At 32.3% G+C, this 24,669-nt stretch overlaps 3 protein-coding genes across 4 annotated transcripts; 1 reads left to right on the plus strand and 2 right to left on the minus strand.

The window, feature by feature from the left end:
* Positions 1 to 459: 459 nt before the first annotated feature.
* LOC107940225 (protein NETWORKED 1D) lies at positions 460 to 7,155 on the plus strand. Its single transcript, XM_016873662.2, has 4 exons — positions 460 to 744; positions 1,239 to 1,527; positions 1,847 to 5,169; positions 5,794 to 7,155. The coding sequence occupies exons 2-4, from the start codon at positions 1,425 to 1,427 to the stop codon at positions 6,922 to 6,924; spliced, it is 4,557 nt and encodes a 1,518-aa protein (XP_016729151.1). The 5' UTR covers positions 460 to 744; positions 1,239 to 1,424; the 3' UTR covers positions 6,925 to 7,155.
* Positions 7,156 to 7,601: 446 nt separating this feature from the next.
* Positions 7,602 to 9,730, minus strand: LOC107940231 (protein ANTAGONIST OF LIKE HETEROCHROMATIN PROTEIN 1). 2 transcript variants are annotated; one of them, XM_016873672.2, is made up of 2 exons: positions 9,475 to 9,730; positions 7,602 to 8,796 (listed from the first exon to the last, which is right to left on the minus strand). In XM_016873672.2, exons 1-2 carry the CDS (start codon positions 9,617 to 9,619, stop codon positions 7,760 to 7,762), a joined length of 1,182 nt encoding a protein of 393 aa, XP_016729161.1. In that variant the 5' UTR covers positions 9,620 to 9,730; the 3' UTR covers positions 7,602 to 7,759. The 2 variants fall into 2 exon arrangements, with proteins under 2 accessions (XP_016729161.1, XP_040954614.1); XM_041098680.1 differs by lacking the exon at positions 9,475 to 9,730 and adding an exon at positions 9,323 to 9,442.
* Positions 9,731 to 11,807: 2,077 nt separating this feature from the next.
* On the minus strand, positions 11,808 to 13,971 carry LOC107940222 (protein LIFEGUARD 2). The gene is made up of 4 exons (XM_016873661.2): positions 13,376 to 13,971; positions 13,167 to 13,280; positions 12,298 to 12,455; positions 11,808 to 12,188 (listed from the first exon to the last, which is right to left on the minus strand). Exons 1-4 carry the CDS (start codon positions 13,626 to 13,628, stop codon positions 11,982 to 11,984), a joined length of 732 nt encoding a protein of 243 aa, XP_016729150.2. The 5' UTR covers positions 13,629 to 13,971; the 3' UTR covers positions 11,808 to 11,981.
* Between the last annotated feature and the right edge of the window lie 10,698 nt (positions 13,972 to 24,669).

The following is a 24,669-nucleotide window of genomic DNA, read 5'->3' on the forward strand; positions in this document are numbered from 1 at the left end:
AATTTATCAAAATTTGATCTCGTATTTTATAAAAATAAAAAAAATCAGTTAAATTTTTGTTAAACGCATCAATTTAAACAACTAGTTTTATAAAATACGAGAATCAAATTCTGATTAAAATTTTAATTTTTATAAACTGCAAGAAATAAAATTCTATTTTCCATTTTTATTTCTATAGTTAATATTATAAAGGTTAAAATATTGAAATTTAGTCCTCCTATTTTTAAATTCAATTGCTAACATGATTAATTTTTTTATTAAATTCAAATACATTACAGCGGTTTCTCTTTCCTACATGGATATCAAATAGGTATTTTTAATATTTCAAAAGGTTTAAGGACTAAATTCCTAAAAATAAAAGTAGGACTAATTTTAAATATATGAAAAGTATAAGGACTTGGAGCACATTTTAACCTATGGAAATATACACATATACAGTTTCCTGTTTTCTTGGTATTTGTACTTTGCCCGTCATTTTTTGTTTTCATTTCTTCTTTGATAGCCTTTCTAAAGTAGCACTGAAAATCCAGCATGCTTAAAGCAACCAAAAACATCTGAGAGAGAAAAAATAAATAAATAAAGGAGAGTTCTAGCATAGAAAGATTATTCAGAAATGGGTTGACACAAGAAAAAAGAAGCAGCAAAACCCTTCTTTTTCCTCTTTTTTTTTTTTCAATAAAAGCTGCTTGCTTATTATCAAAAACCAGAACCATACTTCGGTTTTTTTTTTATTTTAATTTTATGGTAAGCCTTTTTTGCTTATAATTATTATTATTCATGTTCGAATTATCATGTCTGTTGAAGTAAATGGTTTTTTTCATATCATTTTCTTTAGTTCTATTCTTTTTTCTATTAATTTGGTGTGCTTTTTTCAGGTAATTTTAGTTGTTGAATTAAGTTTTCTTTGAATAAAAATTTTGACTAATTTTGTGCTGATATGGTTCTTGTTGATGATTTTTGTGCTATGTTGTTGACTGTGAATATACAATTTCCTTTTTGTTTTGTTTTGATTGATCAGATTCCTACCTTTCCTTTTTCAATCACCTGTTCTAAATTCTAATCATGTGTTGTATTGATTTTATTTTTTTGTATACATATTTAGGACCTTTGGATTATCTTGATCAGGTTATTTTGTGATCTTTTTTTCATGTTCTTCATCATATGATCGAAGGTGTATTTTTTCCCTTCATTTTAAAACTGAATTCAATTCTTTGGATTTTTTTGTTTGTTGATATCAGGGATTAAGGCACAAGCAGTGAGAAAATTTTTGAAGATTTTCATATTATTTCTCAACATCAAAAGTTAGTTTGTTGTAGTCAATAAAAAAGCCGGTTCCGTGTTGATCGGTGGCGACTTGTTTTCATAATTAAGATTTTGTTATCGGCGGTCAGAATCGGGAAGCAGTGGTGTCGAGGACTGAAGCCATGGCGACTGTTAAGCGTTCGAATTCGAAAGGCATGTACTCGTGGTGGTGGAACAGTCATATAAGCCCTAAAAACTCTAGATGGCTCCAAGAGAATCTAACAGGTATTTGATCATTGCTATGCAATTCGAAATGGATCCATATTATTGCCATTGTTACAACTATTTGGTTTTTGCAAGAATCAATTATGTGATGAACTGTAAGAAGTTAACATCACTGAAAATGAGCATATAACCATGGTTTAGAAGCTTGATAAGTTATGTGATACCATGTTATACCACCATGTAAAGTGTATATTCATCTTTTTTTGGTGATAATTACTGTGTATTTTCCTCGGGTTTTTATAATATGCCTGATTGCGGTATTGAAATTTTCAATCTTTTGCGCCTGTATTTTGACTACTGATATCTTCTGCTTGAACAGATATGGATACTAGAGTCAAGCAAATGATCAAGCTCATTGAAGAAGATGCTGATTCCTTTGCTAGGCGAGCAGAGATGTATTACAAGAAGCGGCCGGAGTTGATGAAGTTGGTAGAAGAGTTTTATCGAGCATACCGTGCCTTGGCTGAAAGATATGATCATGCAACTGGGGTGCTTCGTCAGGCGCATCAAACCATGGCAGAAGCATTTCCGAACCAATTTGTAGATGATACACCAGGAGGTTCCGCTGCTGAAGTTGATCCCTCTACTCCTGAGATGCAACCATCCGTACGTGCATTTTTGGAGCCTGATGAGCTGCAGAAGGACACTGTGGGACTCTCTTCACATGCTATCAAGAGAAATGGAGCGTTCACAGAAGAATCTGATTCAGCAAATTTCAGAAAGGGTCTTAAACAGTTCAGTGATTTGTTTGGTTCTGAAGAAGCTATAAACCACGTCAAATTTGCAGAAGGAAGGGCAAGAGAAGACCTCAGCTTTAATGATATAGAGAAGAAAGAGAAAAGTCCAGGATACAATGGGGGCTCCAATCTCCGAGAACGAGCGAGTAAAGCTGAGATGGAAATTGCAACCTTGAAGAAGACTCTTGCTAGGTTAGAAGCTGAAAAAGAAGCTGGCTTACTTGAGTACCAGCAGAGTTTGGATAGATTGTCTGCTCTTGAGAGCGAGGTCTCTCGTGCACAAGAAGATTCCCGGGGCCATAGTGAACAAGCAAGTAAAGCTGAAGCTGAAGTTCAGACTTTGAAGGATGCACTCACCAAACTTGGGGCTGAAAGGGATGCTAATCTTGTTCAATACCAGCAGTGCTTGGAGAAAATAAATGATCTTGAGAACAGTATTTCTCATGCTCAAAAGGAAGCAGCAGAACTGAATGAACGAGCTAGTAAAGCTGAAATCGAAGCTCAAGCCTTAAAGCAGGACCTTGCTCGTGTAGAAGCTGAAAAGGAAGATGCTCTAGCTCAATATAATCAGTGTTCGGAGATGATAAGCAATCTGGAAGAAAAATTATTGAATGCTGAAGAAAGTGCCACAAGGATGACTGAACGAGCTGAGAAAGCTGAAAGCGAACTAGAAACTTTGAAGCAAGTAGTTATTGAGCTGACAAAAGATAAGGAAGCAGCTACTCTTCGATACCAGCAGTGGTTAGAGACGATTTCCAGCCTGGAAAAGAAACTTGCTTGTGCCCAGGAGGAGACTCAAAGGCTCAACAATGAGATAGATGATGGGGCTGCGAAGTTAAAAGGTGCTGAAGAAAGGTGTGATCTGTTGGACAGAACGAATCAGAGTCTGCATGCTGAATTGGAGTCTATGGCACAAACAATTGGGGATCAAAATAGAGAACTAACAGAGAAGCAGGAGGAGTTGGGGAGACTTTGGACCTCCGTACAAGAGGAACACTTGAGATTTATGGAGGCCGAAACAGCATTTCAAACTCTCCAGCATCTGCACTCTCAATCTCAGGAAGAACTAAGAGCTATGGCCGCAGAGATTCAGAATAGGGCTCAAATTTTACAGGACATTGAAACTCGTAATCATGGTTTGGAGGATGAACTACAGAGAGTCAAGGAAGAGAATAAAGGCTTGAATGAAATCAATTTAAGTTCCGCAATGTCCATCAAGAATTTGCAAGATGAAATCTTAAGCTTAAGGGAGACTATATCAAAACTTGATGCTGAGGTTGAACTTAGAGTGGATCAGAGGAATGCTCTTCAACAAGAAATTTACTGTTTGAAAGAGGAACTCAATGACTTTAACAAGAGACACAAGGATATGACAGGGCAGTTGGAATCAGTTTGCTTAAGTCCGGAAAACTTTGCATCATCCGTGAAGGAATTGCAGGAAGAGAACACAAAGCTAAAAGATATCAGCAAAAAGGACGGTGATGAAAAGATGGAGCTCCTAGAGAAGTTGAAAATCATGGAGGAACTTAATGAGAAAAATGCCCTTTTGGAGAATTCCCTCTCGGATTTGAATATTGAGCTAGAAGGTGTTCGGGGGAAACTAAAGACATTGGAAGAATCTTATCAATCTCTTTCGGAAGAGAAATCCATCCTTGTTGTAGAGAAGGACACACTCATTTCTCAGCTACAGATTGCTACTGAGAATCTGGATAAGCTTACAGAGAAGAATAACTTTATGGAGAATTCCCTTTTTGATTCTAATGCCGAACTTGAAGAATTGAGGATAAAATTAACAGGCTTAGAAAATTCATGCTTGTTGCTTGGCAACGACAAGTCTGGCCTGATAACGGAGAGAGAAGGTTTGATCTCTCAGTTGGATGTAAGCCAGAAAAGGCTGGAAGATTTAGAAAAAAGATACCAGGGATTGGAAGAAAAATATGGAGGTCTGGAGAAAGAGAGAGAATCAACAGTTCGTGAAGTAGAAGAGCTACAAAAGTCTCTTGAGGCAGAGAAGCAAGAACATGCTAGTGTTGTGTGTCTTAATGAAACCCAAGTAACTGCTTTGGAATCTCAGATCCATTTTCTACAACAGGAAATTCAGCGCTGGAAGAAAGAATATGAAGAGGAACTGCACAAGGCCATGAATTCTCAGGTAGAAATTTTCGTCTTGCAGAAATGCGCACAAGACCTGGAAGAGAAAATTTTATCCCTTTTGCTCGAGTGTAGGAAACTCTTGGAAGCTTCCAAAGTATCAGAAAAACTTATCTCAGAATTGGAGCTTGGAAATTCCGAAAAGCAAATAGTGATACAATCTGTATGTGACCAAATTAGCTTACTCAGGATGGGGCTTTATCAGATGTTGAGAGTTCTTGAGATTGATGCTATTTATGGCTATGATGATGAGACCAAACTAGACCAAACAGTTATTGACTGTGTATTTGGCCGACTCCACGAGATGCTAAATTCACTTATGAAGTCCCTAGGTGAAAATCAACAATTTGTAATTGAGAATTCGGTTCTTATTGCACTGCTCAGGCAACTGAAACTAGATGCAGAAAATCTTGTTACTGAGAAGAAAAAAGAGGTTGAACTTTGGGAAACTCAGGCCATTGCATTGTTTGGTGAGCTACAGATTTCGGCTGTCCGTGAAGTATTTTTCGAACAGAAGGTTCACGAGGTCATTAAGAAATGTGAAATCCTTGAAAGTAGAAGTATTTCCAAAGCTGCGGAGTTAGAAGCGCTGGAAAGAAGTGTTCGAACCATGGAACATGAGAACGGAGGGATTGAAGCGCAGTTGTCAGCATATAAATCCACTATTGTTTCTCTTTTGGACAGCGTTACCTCTTTGGAGACTCGAACTCTCTTGCATCCTAAACTTCCCACAGATTGTGATGAACAAGTAAAGGTAATGACTACAGACTGTTTGTTTGCATATGACTTCATAATCTACTTTATAACTTTTAATAAACGAAAGCAAGATTGCCTTCTTCGTGCTATTTGATTGAATAGCCTCAGTTTTAATCCAACTACATATTCTTGTGACCTGTATGAGCATCCAATGGTTTATTTAAACTAGCAATTGATCTTGCTGCTTTCCATGGTTTTATATTCAACTTTTGACTGCAAATATACGTCTCTAGTTCTCCCAATTCGCATCAGTATGCATTCTTAGTATGATTTTATAAAACTTCTTGTTTCCAATGAGAAAGCTATTTAGTATTTATGTTGAATTAATGTTGGATACCACTTTTGCTGTTACATTTTTGGGGCCCTGTTAGTCACTACCGTGCAGTGAATTTCATGTGCTTTTTAAGTACTTGTTTTCTTGATCTGTGTTAATGGAATATGCGGTTTCGGGTTTTGTTTTTTGCTTCTGCAAGGCCTAGATATTGCGTATAGTATTACCAAGATGTTTTGCAATATAAATGAAACCTCCTTGTCTGTAAATTATTCATTTGTGTTAATAGTACCATGGATCTTGGATGGTATCAGCTGTGATGCTCGTACTTATAATTGTCTTGTTTTCCAGGATTTGAATCTGAGGACTGACTTGCATGCTGAAAACTGTCAACAAGCAAGTGAAGATCAAATTGCCTTGGTTCCGGATGGCTTTTCGGACTTGCAGGGTATCCCTACGAGAATTAGAGCTATTGAAAAAGCGGTGGTGGAAATGGAAAAGGTTGCAATGCTGGAAAACTCGAATCTCAATTCCAAACTAGAGGCTGCAATGAAACAGATTGAAGAACTAAGCTCATGTCAAGAAAGCGTCGGAACAAAGAAGCACATGGATGCTAGGCGAGGAGGGAGGGAACTTAGCCATGGACTCGGTAACAATGTCAGAATGCCGAGACCAAAAAGTGAAATATCTGAAGAGGACAATGATATGATGACAAAAGACATAATGCTTGATCAGATATCCGAGTCCACATCCTATGGGTTAAGCAGGAGAGAAACAGAAGAGACATTCGAGTCATCGGAAACCAACAAACATGATGTTAGAGCTGACTCGAAAGTTGGCAAGGCTCGGAAGGGACACAAGGGCAAAAGTCCTACTGAATCACTTGTGAAGAAGTTGATTGTAGATAAAGTGGGTTCTAAGAGCTTTAAAGAACCGAACCGACAAGGAAGCAAGAGGAACATTTTACAAAGACTCGATTCCGATGCACAAAAGTTGGCTAACCTTCAAATAACCGTACAGGATCTAAAGAAGAAGGTCGAGATAACCGAGAAAGGCAAAAAGGGGAAAGGAATTGATTATGGTACAGTCAAAGAGCAGCTAGAAGAAGCTGAGGAAGCCATCACGAAGCTTGTTGATGCCAATCGCAAATTAATGACGCAAGTTGAAGATGGTTCTCGATACCCTGATGGGAAATCAGCATCAGAATCTGATGAGAGTGGTAGTGTTAGGAAACAAAGAGTATCAGAACAAGCTCAAGGAGGGTCTGAGAAGATCGGGCGGTTGCAGTTAGAGGTACAGAAACTACAGTTTCTCTTACTGCAGCTCGATGATGAAAAAGGAAACAGAGGACAAGCCCGAGTCACTGATCAGAAAAGACGAGTTATATTGCGGGACTATCTTTACAGTGGGGTAAGAAACATGCAGAAGAAGAAGAAAGCACCCTTTTGTGCATGTGTTAAACCCGCAACTAAAGGAGATTGAGCAATGGTTCATATCAGTAGAGAGAATTTAATTGCATTGTCCATAAATATATACCTTTCTAGTTTTGTTGTTTCACATATTTCTTTTGTTACAGAGGCTTCGTTCTATACTTCATAGATTCTACTGTATATTTCAGGCACCATCTAATAGAAACAAATTGCACTTTTATAGTCTACAATTTCTGTTAAAGTTTACTACAAGTCCCTATACTATATCAAGAAGTTCATTTCAGTCCCTGTATGTTTGAAAAGCTAATATTTTAGTTACACGTTAGCCTTGTCATTAATGGAATGTCATGACTTAACAGTGGTTGACATGACATTAAATCAAATTAAAAATGCAAAACCAGTTTCTTATCTCTAGTCACTTTTCAAAACTGTTTGTTTGGTTTTTTAATTTAGTTTAATTTAATATTTGATTTAATGTCATTTTTAAACCAAGTCATTACATTAACATCAAAGTTACTGTACAATGACTAAAATATCAAAATTTCAAACGTACATAGACTAAAAAGTTTATTTTAATAGTACAGGAACTAAAATAAACTTCATGATATGGTACAAGGACTTCTAATAAACTTTTAACCCTAAAATTTCTTAACCTCTTATACCTGGATTTCTGTTTGATATCAATTTGCCATTGTGGTAAACGATACAAATTCATCTTTGCGGCTAAGCTATTACAACGGAAAATAACATTAAGATATGAAATACGAGTCATAGAACAATCATTAGCATGACCAAAATCTGCTCTAATGTCTGCAAAAAACAATGGCAATTTGTATGTGAAGGATACTTCATATTGTGAATGAAAAAAAAATCATAAATTCTTCTGTTTACTTTTGCAACAAGTATTTGGCTAGAGTTTCCCGCACAGTTTCACCCATTGGATCAATCTGCTTACAGCATTGCTCGCCGTAACCGGAATCGTGGTGTCCAGATAAAGCAACATCGGGATGTAACTGATCTCCATTATCAATGATGATATTATGAAGCAAACAACATACCAAAATGATACTTGGCAATTTCCGTTTATCTGGTCTCCACATGACTTTGTTAAGAATTCTCCAGCTACCCTTCAACTGCGAAAACGCCCTCACCCCGAGTGACCTCGCATCTTCATGCTTGGCATTAAAATTAGTACACATTGAAGAAGAGAGGTTGTTGTTTTCGTATGGGGTTATAAGCCAGGGAAGAAGAGGGTACGCACCACCACCGATTATGAATTCTCTCGTTTCTAGTCCTTCTGATAATGTCCTTATACTTCCATTCAAACGATCCCCGGCTTCACAGAGCCTGAAAAATCCTGAACATTTGAGTAATCTAGACACACTCATACCACCAGGCCAACCAGTTACGATATCGAGAAACCGCATCTCGTGGTCAACGATTCCCTGCAAGAACATACTGTAATTGCTCTCTTGGTCACACCAATCATCTGAAGTTTCAACTGCCGGTAGAGTCATGATAATATGTGTTGAATCTATAGCTCCACAACAATTAGGCAACCCGAATAAAGCTTCGAATTTCAATTTAATTTGCTCCATTCTATCGGAATTAGGCCATTTAAGATGGTGCTTAGCACGTTCTTCTAACGCTTCGATGAATCTCCAAGTCACTTGAGAAACTGTAGATTGACCAACACCGAACGAAGCTCCAACCGATACCTGTGACTCGCCGGATGCTAACCTTCGAAGGGCAATTGCAACTTGTTTTTCAACACTTAAAAGTCTTCCTTCAATGTTAATAAGCCCTGATGGTGGCCTTGACACAAGGTCTTCTCTCACAAGGGAACAAATGTAATCAAATGTCTTCTTTGCAACCCTAAAGAAATACTTGAACCCTTCTTCCTCATTTGATGGAATCAAAAGACCTGCCATAAAAAAAATGAACATTTCATTTCTGATTGAAAATCAGAAAAATATCAAATACTAAAAAAATATTTTGAGTAAATTACATCCAAAGTAACTAAACTATTAGGAAATTTAGATTTTCATCATTCTAACTTCAAAAAATTACAAAATAATCGCTCAACTACTCTTCTTCCTCCTTCTCTACGGTTCAAGTTTTTCCTATAGATCTTAAGAAATCTGTGAGCCAAAATTCAAACAACTTTCTTCTCTAATCTCCAACACAGACCATCATATCAACTTGAACTTAAGATATGTTATTTTACTCGTCAATAGCATCCCATTTGCTTAAATAAAAATTTTCAAATAGTTCAACTACCATCTTATACCGTTTGAAAGTTGGGTAAGAAAATGTAACCCAAAAAATTTTCACTATTGCTCAAATATTATCCCTAAATTTCATATCTTAGAACCCATTTTTCAGCTTCAAATAAATGGGAAAAGTAATGCAAGCTGAAAATATGATGCGCAATTCAGCTTCAATCTCACATTTAACCATGTTAAAGATGAGCAATCTAGCTCTAGGTTTGAACACCCATTACATCATAATGACATAAAACAAAAGCTATCTGCAAAATTAAATGAAATTGGAAAAACATAGAGCTTGTTTTTGGGGGTGTTAGGTTGAAAATTTTTTGAACCTGTAGTAGAGTTCTTGTGCCAAAAACTATCCCACCAATCGGGCTCGTTAACTCTGCGTTCCACTGGAACCACGGAAACGCTTTTGTTTTTCTTCAATTTCTTGGACGATTTCTTCGTTTTCTTGGATTTTTTGAGCGGAGCCATCGGTTTTTCTTTGGCTAAATTGTGTACGGAAGTTAACAATGACTGGGTTTCACTGTTTCAACTGACGTTTGGTGCACGAGAAAGTAACAGGAAAATATGTCGACCTCAAGCAAATTACTTTAAATATTTAGATTTTTAATAATTTTATAATTATTTCTAGATTAAAATCTGCCATATGAACCGTTTATAAAATCGAAATTTAATTTCTGTAGTTTTACACTTAAAAAATTTAGTTCTTAATATTTTTTCAGTTTTAAATTTTACATAATTACTAAGTAATTAAATTTTAAAAAATACACTAATAAATTTAATCAAAAATATATATTATATTATTAATAATTGAGCTTAAATTTTAACATCTAAAAAATTCTTAAAAATAAAAATATAAAAATTTATTTTTAAATTTATAAAAAATATAAAAATTTACATGTTTTTTAATCAATCGAAAACTATTTTTACAACGTTACAAAGAAAATTTCTCAAAAAGTAGTTCACGAATTACATCAGTCCATTGTATCAATTTAATTGGTTTCTACAACATTGTAAAATAAATTAATTAAATTCGCAAATTTAAAGTTTTCTTAGCGTAAGTTGGATTTGAGAGGATGAAATTGAGTTTTATATACATTATTTTTTCCTTCATCACTTACAGGTATCACATAACTTTATTATTATTATTTGGATAAATAATCAAATTAATAGTTTAAGTTGCCGTTCGATAATTAAATTTTAAAAAATTCAAGATGATCACTAATGTTATATTTATTATATTTTCTTATCATTTTACTTTTATTATTAACTGATATGTTACGTTATATCATCATTTTAAACTAAAATTTTAAATGTAATAGTACAAACTAATCCTTATACTTTTTCTTTTCGTATAATTTAATTCTTTTTCTTTTTAACTTTCTAATTTTTTCCTTTTGCTCTTTTCCATTTTTTTTCCGTTCTCCCTTCCATAACCCTAACCAAACTCGAAATAAGACCAATCAAAACAGACATAAATTTCCGAAAATTTTAAAATTTGAAGAACAAGCATGTTGCTGGGACTTTCACCAAAATGAAAGTGAGTTCATTTTTGTTAATTTTGTACCCCAAGACAATGTTGCAAAGAAACTTTGGATTGTACAGGAAATGGTAAATAACTTTTTTGGGGGGGAGTTTCAGATGTGGTTTGGGAAGTGTGCACGGACATGCCAGCTTATCCAGGAAGAATAAAAATACCATGAAAGCCCCTATACAGGGGTCAACTTACATTTTGCCCCCTTTACTCAAAAGATGAGTAAACTAGTGATTTTTGCTAAAAATTTCATCTATTTCCACGATTAAAAACTGGCTTGACGTGTACCTCATTTTGACATAAGGACTAGCTTTTAACAGTAAAAATGGATAGAATTTTTAACAAAAGAACTAATTTACTCTTTATCTAGAGTACAGAGACTAATTTGCCCATTTTTTTAATAGAGAGGGCAAAATGCAATTTGACTCCTAATACAAGGTCCTCCACGGCACTTTTACCAACCAGGAAGACATTTACTCGATAACGAAGAGCAGTGACTCTACTTTGGATTGAAGACTGAAACAAGAGGGCTCGTAGAGTTCGAGTGTAGGATTCAAAGAGAATACAATCTATGGACACAAGGAGTCTCAAGGCTACTGTAAATTGTTGCTGAAAGAAGAGACCAGCTGATAAAAGGAATTTGGAGTAATGAATCCCACTTTTGTTCAATATTTTGGATATATAATTCCAAGTGAACTCTCAACTCTTCAATCATATAAGAAGACGAAAAGGAAAGCAAGGAATGGCATATTCTAAACTAAGGAACACACTGCACAACTATTGTTCTAATATAACTACATAGTATATGGTGCTATGGCATTTTCAAATTCTTGCCAGGTTGCCTGTCTGTACCGTTATGTGAACATACAAATGCACATGCATGCATGCAAATAAACCAGTCAACCTACGTTTATACAAGCAAGGAAAATAAAGTACCTTCCACACTTTCCTCTCCATCGCCACCCTGAATGTGAAAGATATTCAAATGAAAACAACAGTAACTCCCGTTCTTCTGTAGTCAAAACAGCCAAATTAGAAAACATGAGCATTGATTTTGATGTCCCATACTAGTTAACAAATAGAAGGAAAGAGTTTTGAGGCAGTGAGACAATGCACAATGAAACGTGCAAGATAAATAAAATGTTCCATTTCAGTCAACTGTGATATGGTTTCAGCTTTACAACATAGATTATGGCTGTTTTTACATCAAAGACATTTACCACCTAAAGGAAAAGAAAAAAGATAACAGCAAGCTTTTCAATGATGAATAGGAATTGCTTATAGGCACCATGGTTTCCTTCAACTATCTGCTGCTCTTAATATAGTAAGCAGTGAAAGGAAGAGATTAATTATGTCCAAATAAAGAGCTACAGCAGCCCAAATATATTCATCATAAGAGTAACGCTTGATTAAGTTGTCGGTGTCATATACGATATAACCGCAGAATATGATCGAGGCTAAGCCCCCATAGATCATCACCGATAATTTGCCGAGTGGGAAGAAAATCTGCACCCATGAAGACAAAGACATTCCAGTAATTAGAATTCATTAACTTGTATAAAATGGAGATATATGAGAAAACAATAGCTAAATAAAAATGGCAAGATCAGAATACCTGGATCAGAGAAAAAACCATGAGAACAATGACAGCACCAAACAAGAAAGGACCAAGGAAGTGGAAATCATGGCCTCTCCTTGCAGCCCAGAAAGTGTAGAGAGTGAGAGCCACAACCACTACAGCCGTAAGAACCACAGATTCCAAAATAACTTTCCCTGGTCACAAACAAAATGCACATTAAGTCAATTAATGCAATGCTACAATCAGTAACATCTAGATAAAAAATTAACTGCACTCGCGAAATATACATTGAGTTTAAGCTCCTCCTAATATATATACTTCATTCTTATTGAGATGCAACATATAAATGGCCTTAGATTAGTCACAGATGCTAAGGTAATCCACTGCACTATCCAAATCCATAGAAATAGCAATAACAGCAATTTATTTTCACAAATTGGAAAGAGAAAAATAAAAAAAATGGCACAGAGGAAACCCATTGCTTAATCTGTCAATGGCTATTGATGTAAGAAGTTACATATAAATAATCAAATAACCTATCTAACATGAATTCAACATGCTAGAGAATTACCATTGTGGAAAATGAGAAAAAGACCATAAAAGGAAAGAAGTAGTAAAAATGCATACAATTAGATGGAACAAAATCCCCAAGAAATACCACTGGATCACAGTGGAAGCCTTGATTAACAAAAACACCATTCTCAAAATCCACTAAGCATTTAACTTACCATTGACTATAATCTGTTTAAGTTCATTGATCTGATTCTTAAAAGAGGCAAATTAACAATCTTCTTATGTGAATATACTAGCTCAAAGATGGAGCAATTGCTATATAAATGAAATAGATGATAATAGTAGCTAGCTCGAATTATAAATGAAAAAAAAATAAAAAATCCAAATCTAACCACTGGTAAAAGCGCACGTCAATCCAACAGCAAACGCCAAAGAAACCGTAAAAACCCCAAGAAGAAGATAATTAACAGGATGCCTCTGGTGATAGTAATACAAAGGACAAAGAGCTGCAAAAAGCAGATCGAAAATTGTTCTTTAGTCAACCAAAAGTCAGAAATTAATATAAAGGGGGAAAACAAAAAAAGTACAAGCAGAAACGCACTGATGAAAGGCGTGATGATTAGGACTATGTAAAGTGCAAATCCAGTTCCAGTGCTGACGAAGAAAAGAGCAATCGGATGGACAGTAACCACCGTGGCGGCCACCGCGATTGTGGCTAACAATTGAATGGCGACGATTGAGTAAATTTTCCGGATAAAAGCCCATCTCATCTCCGGCGGCTCTAACATCATGGGGTACAGGGGCCTTGCTCCTGCCTCCGCATCGTCGATTTTCCGGTACGCCTGATTCCACATCGTCCTAAAAGGCTCTACAAAATCAAAATTCAAAGGGAAATTTGTGAACTGGGATTGAAAAAGGAATGAAAGGGGATGGATTTAGGGTTCTGAAATTTTCGAATTTTGGGTTCGTTTTTTCGGTTGGTTGTAAACCCGGCGGTTTTTATGGGGGCGGAAGTCACAGTGATAGGTCTTTGTAACTGCTGTAAAAACGGTGGAACTGAACCTGATGTTGACACGTGGAAATTAGAAAAAAATTAGATAAAACGTGGACAGTCCGAAATAATTTATCCCAATCACGGTTTGATTCTAAAATGCATTTTAGACCCGAGCTTGGGCTCAGTTCCAGTATATTCGTTTCAATAATTCGTTTTACTATTTTAAAATATATTATAATATAATTTTTGGCTGACAATTAGATTTATCTTGATATTTAATTTCTTTATTTTGATAATAAATTTATTTTAGTTTTTGAATTTGGATTCTGCTAAAATTTGATGACATGACTAGTGTTGTTGAAATATGATTAGTGTTACTTTTATATTTTTTAAGTTTAGGGACTAAAATAGAATTTAGTTATCAAGATCAATTACTAAAAAGAAAAAAATATATCAAAGTGAATCTAATTACTAAGTTTAGGGATCATAAATTATATTATCCTAATAATAATAAAGCTTAGACATTTCAAAAAAAATTATTTGTGGTTTGATTCTAAAATGCCTTTATCCAAACTTAAGCTTAGCTCGAGTATATTTACTTTAATGATTCATTTTACTATTTTAAAATAATAACATAATAAAAATACATTTTATATTAATGCTAATATTTTTCAATTAAATCTAATAAATATTTTTAAATTATTTAATTGAAATTTGACGTCAAAGTTGAGATAAACATATTGGATTAAAGAAACCATTCAACCAAGTAACAAGTTTACTAATAAATTATTCTTTTTGATGGTTTCTAATAATGACGTATGCATGCAGATAGAGAATTCAACTCTTAAATTTAGTGATACGAAGTTATCTTTCAATTATTTTAAATATATTTTAAAAAGTGAAATTTATTCGATTTGAACGGGATAATATAATTTTTGGCTCCTAAATTTGGCAATTAGGTCTACTTTGGTACTTGTATTTTTTATTCACTTTGATGCCTGAACTTGATAATCGGATTCATTTTGGTCCCTAAACTTGTATTCCGTCAAGAATTGATAATGTGACTAGTGTTCTTGGAACATGATTAAATTGACTAGTCAGACAGATTGGACCAAGAATTGACTAGTATACTGGTCCAAGTAAAAGAGTTGAAAACTATTAATTTGAGAACAGCTCAAAATCGATAAAAATAAAAAAAAATGAGACAAAAATCAATAGTAGAATAGGTTGAACTAATTTAATTTTTTTTATAATTTTTATGATTTTTAATTATTTATTTAATTATTATTGGTCTAGCAATTGAACTGATCAAACCGATTGAATCATGAACCGGCTGTCTGACTAGTTCAACCACTGGCCAGGTCTTTAGAACATTGTATACGGCACTCTAAAATGGTACCATATTTATCTAAATTTTTTAATTTTCAAGTGATAATATTACACAATCTCAAAGTGTCACATCATTAATTTTTTATATTATCAAATTCAGATACCAAAATGAATCTTATTATCAAGTTTAAGTACCAAAGTGGATAAAAAAACTATAAATACTAAAATAGACTTAATTACTAAATTTAGGACCAAAATTTATATAATTTGTTTTTTTACAATAAAAATTATATAATCCCTATTTGAAAATAAAAGGGTGGCATTTCATCGGCGGGTGTTATGGATTAACGAGGTCCTTTGAAAGTGATATCAGCAGGTGAGCCCAAAAATAGTAAGATCAACTCTCAACCATGGGCCATTTGGTAGAAACCATGCTGCACTGTTGGAGTTTTTTAAGCTATATTGGAAATAAATAAAAATGAAAGTGAATTTGATTTAATTATTTTCAAGCTGATTTTTTTTTTGGTAACAAGAAATAAAAGCTTCAATTACAAGCTAACAATAGTATCTATGTTGGATATTGTAACTTGTCTGTCTGTTCGCAATTGATCTTCAACCTGTGGAGGAGCATCATGGAATATTCTCGAGCTTATAGGAGAACCTTTCATCAACCTAGTTAAAATATCAACAGTCAATTTCACATCTTTTGGTACTTGTTTAAAGAGCACTCTCCATTCGCGATTGCAAAGTTTCTGAATGTGCACAATCAAATATCTATTAGAATGTCCTTTATGTTTTTCATGAACATCTATAATAGCTTGCGCACTATCAGTTTCAATAATAACATTAGCTCATTTAGCTTTCCAGGCCAGTTGGAGGCTACCATAGATGGCTCAAAGGTTAGCTTGTAGTACCCTAATATTTCTTCCTATTCCCCACATCCAATTACCATGCTCACCTTCTGCTACCGCTGCAGACTAAGCAGACCCCAACTTCAGGTTGCGAGCACTATCAATATTTAATTTAAAGAAACCGATGGATTGAGGGGCCCATCTTTGGTTTCTTATTTGATTCCTATTACTCCCTCTCGAATTTATCTGCCGTTGCTTAATGGACCTTGCCCATAACCATGAAGAATGAATCACATTGGTTATGTTGTAATGGCCACCTTGAAACACGCACACATTCCTCTATTTTCAATTTTTCCAACAAACAATCCCAAACAAAGATGACCAATATGCATCCTGAAGAGTGACCTCAAGTTTATTTACCAAGTTAGTAGACAACTAATCCTCCAAAGAGTAACTGAAAAACCGATCTGAAATTTTCAATAGGATTAATTGATTCCACACTTCTTTTGCCTTAGGACAATCACGTAATACATAGAGGCTAGATTCTTGTAATAATATATCAATTATTGAGCTATCTGAATTCAATTGTTGTAATAATATATCAATTATTGAGTTATTTGAATCCAATTGTTGTAATAATAGATCAATTCAGGCACTTCACAAGCATAATCAACGATGATAGATATTGACATTGAATTCTAAGGGATCTAATCAAAATTTTCAAAATTTTTGAAGATTTAATTAAAATTTTTAGAAAATTTAGAAGGGTTAATGAGAATTTTCAAAAAATAATGAGAATTTTCAAAAAAAGATAAATTAGAAATTTTAATTAAAAAATTCAAAAATTTTAAGAAGCTTGATAAGAATTTACCAAATTATTTCGGGCCAAGGGCCCTAACTCTTATAAGTGTCTGTCTTTGATAATCAATCCTTTTTTTAATTTTAATTTTTTTTTGTGGGGGTGTGCCTCACATTTATCAGACTCTTTACAAGCACTTAGAAAAACGATTGACGACCAATTGAAGAATGGCCAAAACAAGCCCTACATCATGGCGAGGAGCGTTGGGACGACGCGATGGAACCCCAATATGAACATGGCATTGATGTCAACAATGAGAGCATGGGTGTCATGACGTCATGACATTTTCCCAACTTATGCAACCCGTTTTAACAGCTCAGCAGGACTCCTTCTCCCAGTCGAACTCTGATTACTCCAGGGATATTATAGTATGATTAGAACTCTAATCTTAGTCTATTTAAAAGGGTCATTGTATCCTTGCTTTGAGAGGCCAATCAAAAGGCAACTAAAAATGAAGTATTAGAGGGCTTTTCTTTTGGGGGTAACAAGATGTAGTCATAGATGAGTTTTGGTGAGAGTTTTCGTGGTAATTATGGAGAGAATTTTGTACCCTTTTTGAAAGAACTTTATGAGAATTAGGGTTTTATTTTCAGGTTTGCTCTATGAGAGTTAGGGCTTTATTTTCGAGGTTTGAGTTTGTACGTTTAGGTTTATTTTCTCCATATTGTACTTTCGTTTGTTTACTCATTTAGTGAAAAGTCGAAATCTCCTTTGCCTGTAGTTTTTATCCACTTCAAAGAAGTTTTTCATGTAAAATTTGTGTTCAATTTCTCTACCTTTTCTATTTCATTGTTTATACAAGTCGATCGCCAACATTTTAAATATTTTAATATTAAATATTTTACCCAAAAAATTTGTATAGGAAATGAGTTTGAATATATAAATCATATTAGTGACCTTGATTAAATTCAAATAGTTTGATTTTTATTTTTAGTTGAATTTGAACTTACACAATAATATTTTATTTTGTATGATGTAATATGTTATAGTTAAAATAGGGGAAACAAATTATGAATACCATATAAAAATTATTTTTCAAAAGAAATATATGTGTGTATATATAAGAATTATTGATTATTTTTTATTTACTTGGAAAAGTATTGTTTTTACAAATATTTATGAAAATTATTTCAAAATTTTACTGAATAATATGCAAAATTCGTAAAATAAAAACTCCACAAGTTGAGTTAAAAATGTGATATGTATCTTTATATATATTTATAATTTTTTAATTTATTTTACTATATTATATAGGACACATGTTAGGGACTATTAGGGGTATGCTTTATCCCCTCAAAAGAAATAAGGAAAATTATAATTTAGTTTCTTAAAAAATGATAAATTGATAAGTTAATACAGAGTAAAATTATATTTTGACCTTTAAAAATTTACAATTCAATTCCTCTTCCCTAAAAAAAATTTGGATTTGCTTCTGCACTTGTCGAATCTAAAGCCCCATAACTTATGTAATGATGTGGAAGTTTGAGATTATATTCTAAGAGTCCGTCCAATCTCCTTGAAGGTTTTTTACTCTTTCTTGCAACCTAAGTAGCTTCTTGTAAGAGTAGCTTTTAGGCCAAAGTTATTGGATTTAAATTTGAAAGTTTCCAATAATGATTAGAGGACAAATCAATGGAAAAAACAAAATATGATAAAAGGTGAATAGTGTTGATGACAAATAATTGAATAGATAGCCTAGCCTCGTTCGGAAAATTTGTACAAACAAAAAATTATATTGACTTTTAGTCAACCCTCTCAATTGACTTTAATTAAATAAGATGGAGTTAAGATGACCCTTCTCTACAATCTTAAAGAATTGAAGCAAAAGTTTTATCAAAAAAGAAATTAATCTTGTAAGAAATTTTTTCATCAAACAATTTTATTATTAAAAATAATCAATATACAATATGTAATGTGATTATAGAAGACAAAGTGTGATATATATATATATATATAGAGGGAGAGAGAGAGAGGCCAAAGATAAAGTAGTAGGAAAGCAATGAAACGACTCTTCTTTTGTCTCCGTACAATTAACTTAGTCATAATCTTACTATTTAAGCTAGATTAAAATAACAATTCGTAATAAATAATTCCTTAAAACAAAAGACTAAATAAATATATTATTGGGATTATATATAATCAAATTTAAGCATTTGAATTGAATTTAATATGATTAAGAAGCTAAACAAAATTCAAAACTCGTAATTCACGTTTTAATCACATCTAGAAAATGTTGTTCACACAATCTTCACTGAAACGACCATATCTCGAGCTCTCAAAGTTGAAATGATGTGATTAAAAGTGTGTTTTGAAGATAAAAGACAATACTTTCATTAGTCAAAAACATCTCAATCCAAAAATAATTGGGTCTCATTTAAAAATACATTTTGGCCCTTTAAAATTTTTAATATTTTAATTTAATAAGGGTAAAATTACACTTTGACCTCCCTAAAAATAATAAAATTTTAATTTAAATATTTAAAAATTAAATTTATACTATTATAAAAATTACAATTTAATTTCCACCACTAAAATGTTTTTTTAACGTGGCGTCGTTTGTGTTGCAAATTTTTCAATTAAAAATGTGGAGCTGAAATGATTGATAACATGAGGTGAACACAAATATCTTATCATCATGGAACCAATCAGAAAAATGTGGAACCAAGAAGAAATTTCCACGACGGAGAAATGTCGAAATATTTCATGAGAATATCGTTCTTTTTCTAATATATTAAAAAATACTTTAAACTACTATATTTTATTTAAATAAGTCCTTGTATCATCTTTTTAGTTAAATAAGTTTTAAATCTAAGATTTTTATCAAGGAAATTAGTATTGCATCGGTGAATATAAATCATTTCATATCTTGATACAGGTATTATTTCGATTTTATCGATTTTTTAACATATTTTTTCACATGTATATTTATCGATTTTTTCACAAATATATTTCAATTACATCCATATAAATGTAAGTTTTAAAATTATTAATTAATTTAATTTAATAAATATTAATTTTAAATGTAATTGTAAAAAAAATAAAATAGTTAAGATAAAAAAATCTAAAAGTTGATTTAAAATATCAAAATTTTGTAGTAATTGGTACGGGCCATTAAGCACTGATACAAATCGATATTGACCAAAACAGGCTGAAATACACCGAAATAGTCGAAGCACACCAAAATTTTGACTCGAATGAAACATAAACTACTTGATATTGGTTTGGATCAGGACGATATGTACCGGCCTATATAATTGGTATCATCAACTACCATAATTTTTACCCATGAAAACTTTTGATTTTAATATTAAAGTAAAAAATATTTTAAATTTCTAATTAATTTACATTTAATGTTGATGTAAATTTAAATAGTTTAAGAGCTTATATACATAATTTAAATAGTTTAAGAGCTTCTTTAAAAAAGTTGTAGTACTTTAAGGATTTTATATCTCTAGGTAAGATGATTTCACCTATATCCGGTAATTTAATTATTTAATTATGTTTAATTTTTTTTATATTTTATAAGTATTTTATACAATATTAAAGATAGAAAATGAGATAATATGGTTTGAATCCGTGCTAAACAGATGTCTGACAATAATTTTAACTATCGCTCTATTCAAGTCATACTACGATTTTATTTTCATGAAACATTAACCATGTAAATTTTTTAACATTAACAATGTAGATTTTTTGAGTTGAAATCACGTATTCACTACACCAAAATAGGTTTTTAGCGGCGTTTGGATAAAAAACGTCACTAAAAATCAAGCAATAGCGGCGCTCTTCTAAAAATGCCGCTAAAGATGGAGCATTAGCGACGCTTTTTAGAAAACGCCGCTAAAAATAAGCATTAGCGGCGTTTTTTGAAAAGCGCTGCAAAAAACCTAAGACTAACGAGGCCGTTTTCTGAGTTTTTGGGGCTTTTAGCGTCGTTTTTGAAGAAGCGCCGCTAATGCTCGGGCCTTTAGCGGCGTTTTTAAAAATGCACCACTAATGCTCGGGCCTTTCGCTGCGTTTTTGAAATAGCACCACTAATGCTCGGGCCTTTAGCGGCGTTTGTGAGAAAGTGCCGCTAATAATAAAAAATCTACTAACCATTTCAATTATCTCATTCTTTGATATATTCTCAAGTAATGTTTCAATTATATTTTTTTTATTATACGTTGAAAAAATTAATATTTCGTTGTATTTATTATATAGTGGTCAAATTTACATTTAAATGATAACAAATAATATTGTTAATACAAAATGTTTTTATTAAAGAGAAGTCCTAACTCCTAACTATTTTTTTATTATTTTTCAATCACTGTTTATTTAAGCTACTTTACTAGAAAAAATATATTAAATTATGAGTAAAATAAAATATCATAAAACTTAAATTGTATTTGTGTTGTAAAGAATAAAAAATAGAATAAATTTTTATAAGAATATAAAACACCAATTTATACAAAATTTTTAACTATTAATTATTGTTTAATCGATTTGAACTATATTTTATGATTATTAAAGATTTAGGGATTTTTTTTGGATGGTATTTTAAGGATCGAGTAGGCCAGGGTATGGATTTAGGGTTTGAGATTTAAGGTTTAAGGGTTAGGGGTTATGCTTTAAGGGTTAGGGGGATTTAGGAATTAGGGGCTATGCTTTAGGGGTTAGGGGGATTAAAGGGTTAGGGGTTTAGGGTTTCAACGGTCAGGTTAGAGTTTAAGTTTAGATTAATTAGTTTTATTAATTTTTATATTAAATATGTTCTTATATATTTATAAAATAGATAATAATAAATTTAATATATTGAAATTATGAGTATAGTTTATATTATTTAAGAGATATGTAATAGATAGATGATCACTTTATGCATGTAGATTGATTGGTTAATTTAGGGTCTAAGCTGGCTTATAATTTGAGACTTGTAAAATGATACAATTAATTAATACTTGTATATTTAAAAACATTTAACCCTAACCATTTCATATTTTTGATATGGATAATATATATATACAAGTAATTAATTATTTAAATTGGATTGGACCAAAATATAAGAAAAAATAAAATAAAAAATATAAATCAAATAAAAAAAACTAAAATTTATACATGTATCAAATACTTTTAAATATTACTTAAAATTTTAATAATTATTTACGTAAAATTTAAATGAAAGATACAAAAAATAAATAAATAAATAAAATATGTGAGATTTAGCGGCGTTTTTAACAAAAACGTCGTTACTATATATTAAAATTTCCCAAAATGGCACCATTTCGATAGAGAAATTTAAATTTATTAGTGGCATTTTTATAAAAAACGCCACAAACATTTATTGCATTTTCTGATACGGCGTCATTTTAGTTTAGGGATTAAATTTGAGTTCTGACGTTTTTCCAAAAAACGTCGTAAATGATATTTAAAAGTTGGCAAAACGGCGTCGTTTCAATGGAAGGATGGAATCTTTTAGTGGCATTTTTTGGGAAAACGCCAGAACATTGCTTTATATTTTAATAAAACGGCGCTGTTTCTTTCTGTACTTGAAATTTTAGTGGCGTTTTTTATTAAAACGCCGCAAATTTAAAATTACCTTAAACGACGCCGTTTTAACTATATTGATAATATTGATTATTGCTACTTTGTACAAAATTTTTAACTATTAAATATTGTTTAATAGATTTTAACTATATTTTATGATTATTAAAGATTTAGGGATTTTTTTGGATGGTATTTTAAGGAGTAGGGGTGTGGATTTAGGGTTTGAGATTTAAGGTTTAAGGGTTAGGGGTTATGCTTTAGGGGTTAGGGAGATTTAGGAGTTAGGGGCTATGCTTTAGGGGTTAGGGGGATTTAAGGGTTAGGGGTTTAGGGTTTTAACGGTGAGGTTAGGATTTAAGTTTAAATTAATTAGTTTTATTAATTTTTATATTAAATATGTTCTTATATATTTCTAAAATAGATAATAATAAATTTAATATATTGAAAGTACGAGTATAGTTTATATTATTTAAGAGATATATAATAGATAGATGATCACTTTATGCATATAGATTGATTGGTTAATTTAGGGTTTAAGGTTTATAAATTGAGACTTGTTAAATGATACAATTAATTAATACTTGTATATTTAAAAATATTTAACCCTAACCATTTCATATTTTTGATATGGATATATATATAGGTAATTAATTATTTAATTTGTATAGGACCAAAATATAAGAAAAAATAAAATGAAAAAATATAAATGAAATAAAAAAAACTAAAATTTATACATGTGTCAAATACTTTTAAATATTACTTAAAATTTTAATAATTATTTATGTAAAATTTAAATGAAAGATATAATAAATAAATAAATAAAATTTATTCAAATTTTAGCAAAAAACAGCACCGTTTAGATAGGAGAATTTAAATTTATTACTGGCGTTTTTAGCAAAAATGCCACAAATATTTATTGCATTTTTCGATACAGCATCGTTTCAGTTTAGGGATTAAATTTTAGTTGTGACGTTTTTTCTGAAAAACGCCGTAAATTATATTTAAACTTTGGCAAAACGGCGCCGTTTCAAATGAAGAATGGAATATTTTAGTGGCGTTTTAATATAAACGCCGCAAGGATGTTTTAATATTTTGTGGCGTTTTTTGGGAAAATGCCAGAAAATTGCCTTATATTTTAATAAAACAGCGCCATTTCTTTCTGTACTTGAAATTTAGTGGCGTTTTTTTATTAAAATGCCGCAAATGTTAATGCAATAGCGGCATTTGTTCTCAAAACGCCGCAAATGTGAATTAAAATTACCTTAAACGGCACCGTTTTCTTAAGAGGACATTTAACTTAAATCTTTTAGTGTCGTCCTTTACCAAATCGATCTTTGCACGATTGTTGGGCAAAGCTGCGAGATTTGTGTCCCAGGTAATCCGTTTCTGTCAATGGTTGCTTAAATTTTTAGGGTTTTGTTTCAGTCCTAGCTATTTGGGATTTAGGGTTCCGATTAAACTAATTCAACAATGTATTGAAGCTAATTACACTGGGATTTAGGGTTCCGATATGTTGGATTTGTGGTATCCATGATTTCTCAAAAGTTTCATTACACTGGCATATTTCTTGAGCACCATCTTTTAATCGCTATAAAGCATGACTTTATGAGATAAATCCTTCATATTGCATGTCTGCAAATGCATTGTCTTCCAATTTGTCATTCTACTATAATTCATGCCTTGTCTTTTAATCGCTATAATTCATGCCATGTCTGCAAATGCCTTGTCATTCTGCAAATGCATGAATATCTAGCCACATCTTATTGGACATTGCTATCCTATGCTATGGGGGAACTCATTATTCTGCTACTATTTGATTTAACTCTTGTAAAGCAGTATCAAACTTCACGGACTGCAATTCAGCTTAAAGACAAAAGCAACTGGGGTTATCTTCCTTAATATTTACTTAGACGACTGCAATTAAATGTGGTTCTTTGCTTTTCTATGGCTAAGAATTCTTATAAAAAAGCTTGATTAGGTATTTCTTTAGTTAGCTAGAGGTCTTCTATCTTGAATGGAAAAAAGGTAGCAATAGTGTTACTTGTAAAACCGGCCTTGCCCCCCTAAGGGAGCTCTTCTAGTTTGAATATGGTTCTTTGAGCATATATGTTATCACAACTAATAAAATTATGGTTTAAAGATAAAAATTTTGAGAAATCATTATTAAAATTATGGTTTTGGTTTAAATATATTTTCAAGTTAAAATCTCACTATTTATAAATTTTTATTTAAAAATAAAAGAATTCCTTATTTACTTGTTCCTAAATTTTGCATTTAGGTTGTAGTTTCTGTGTTGCGTTGCTTTGAGATCCTTAGCTGAAATAGTGGCACCCTCATGA

Source organism: Gossypium hirsutum, chromosome D08 (genome assembly GCF_007990345.1).
Source record: "Gossypium hirsutum isolate 1008001.06 chromosome D08, Gossypium_hirsutum_v2.1, whole genome shotgun sequence".
Lineage (NCBI taxonomy): Eukaryota > Viridiplantae > Streptophyta > Magnoliopsida > Malvales > Malvaceae > Gossypium > Gossypium hirsutum.

Bases quoted from the DNA above. Each gene is read 5' to 3' on its own strand.
- LOC107940225 (XM_016873662.2), top strand. From the start codon at position 1,425: ATGGCGACTGTTAAGCGTTCGAATTCGAAAGGCATGTACTCGTGGTGG. The intron at 1,528-1,846 runs GTATTTGATCAT...CTGCTTGAACAG, and splicing joins GCTCCAAGAGAATCTAACAG to ATATGGATACTAGAGTCAAG. The intron at 5,170-5,793 runs GTAATGACTACA...CTTGTTTTCCAG, and splicing joins ATTGTGATGAACAAGTAAAG to GATTTGAATCTGAGGACTGA.
- LOC107940231 (XM_016873672.2), bottom strand. From the start codon at position 9,619: ATGGCTCCGCTCAAAAAATCCAAGAAAACGAAGAAATCGTCCAAGAAA. The intron at 8,797-9,474 runs GTTCAAAAAATT...TTTTTATGGCAG, and splicing joins GCACAAGAACTCTACTACAG to GTCTTTTGATTCCATCAAAT.
- LOC107940222 (XM_016873661.2), bottom strand. From the start codon at position 13,628: ATGTGGAATCAGGCGTACCGGAAAATCGACGATGCGGAGGCAGGAGCA. The intron at 12,456-13,166 runs GTTAGATTTGGA...GTTTGTGACCAG, and splicing joins GACGTGCGCTTTTACCAGTG to GGAAAGTTATTTTGGAATCT. The intron at 12,189-12,297 runs GTATTCTGATCT...TCATGGGTGCAG, and splicing joins TGGTTTTTTCTCTGATCCAG to ATTTTCTTCCCACTCGGCAA.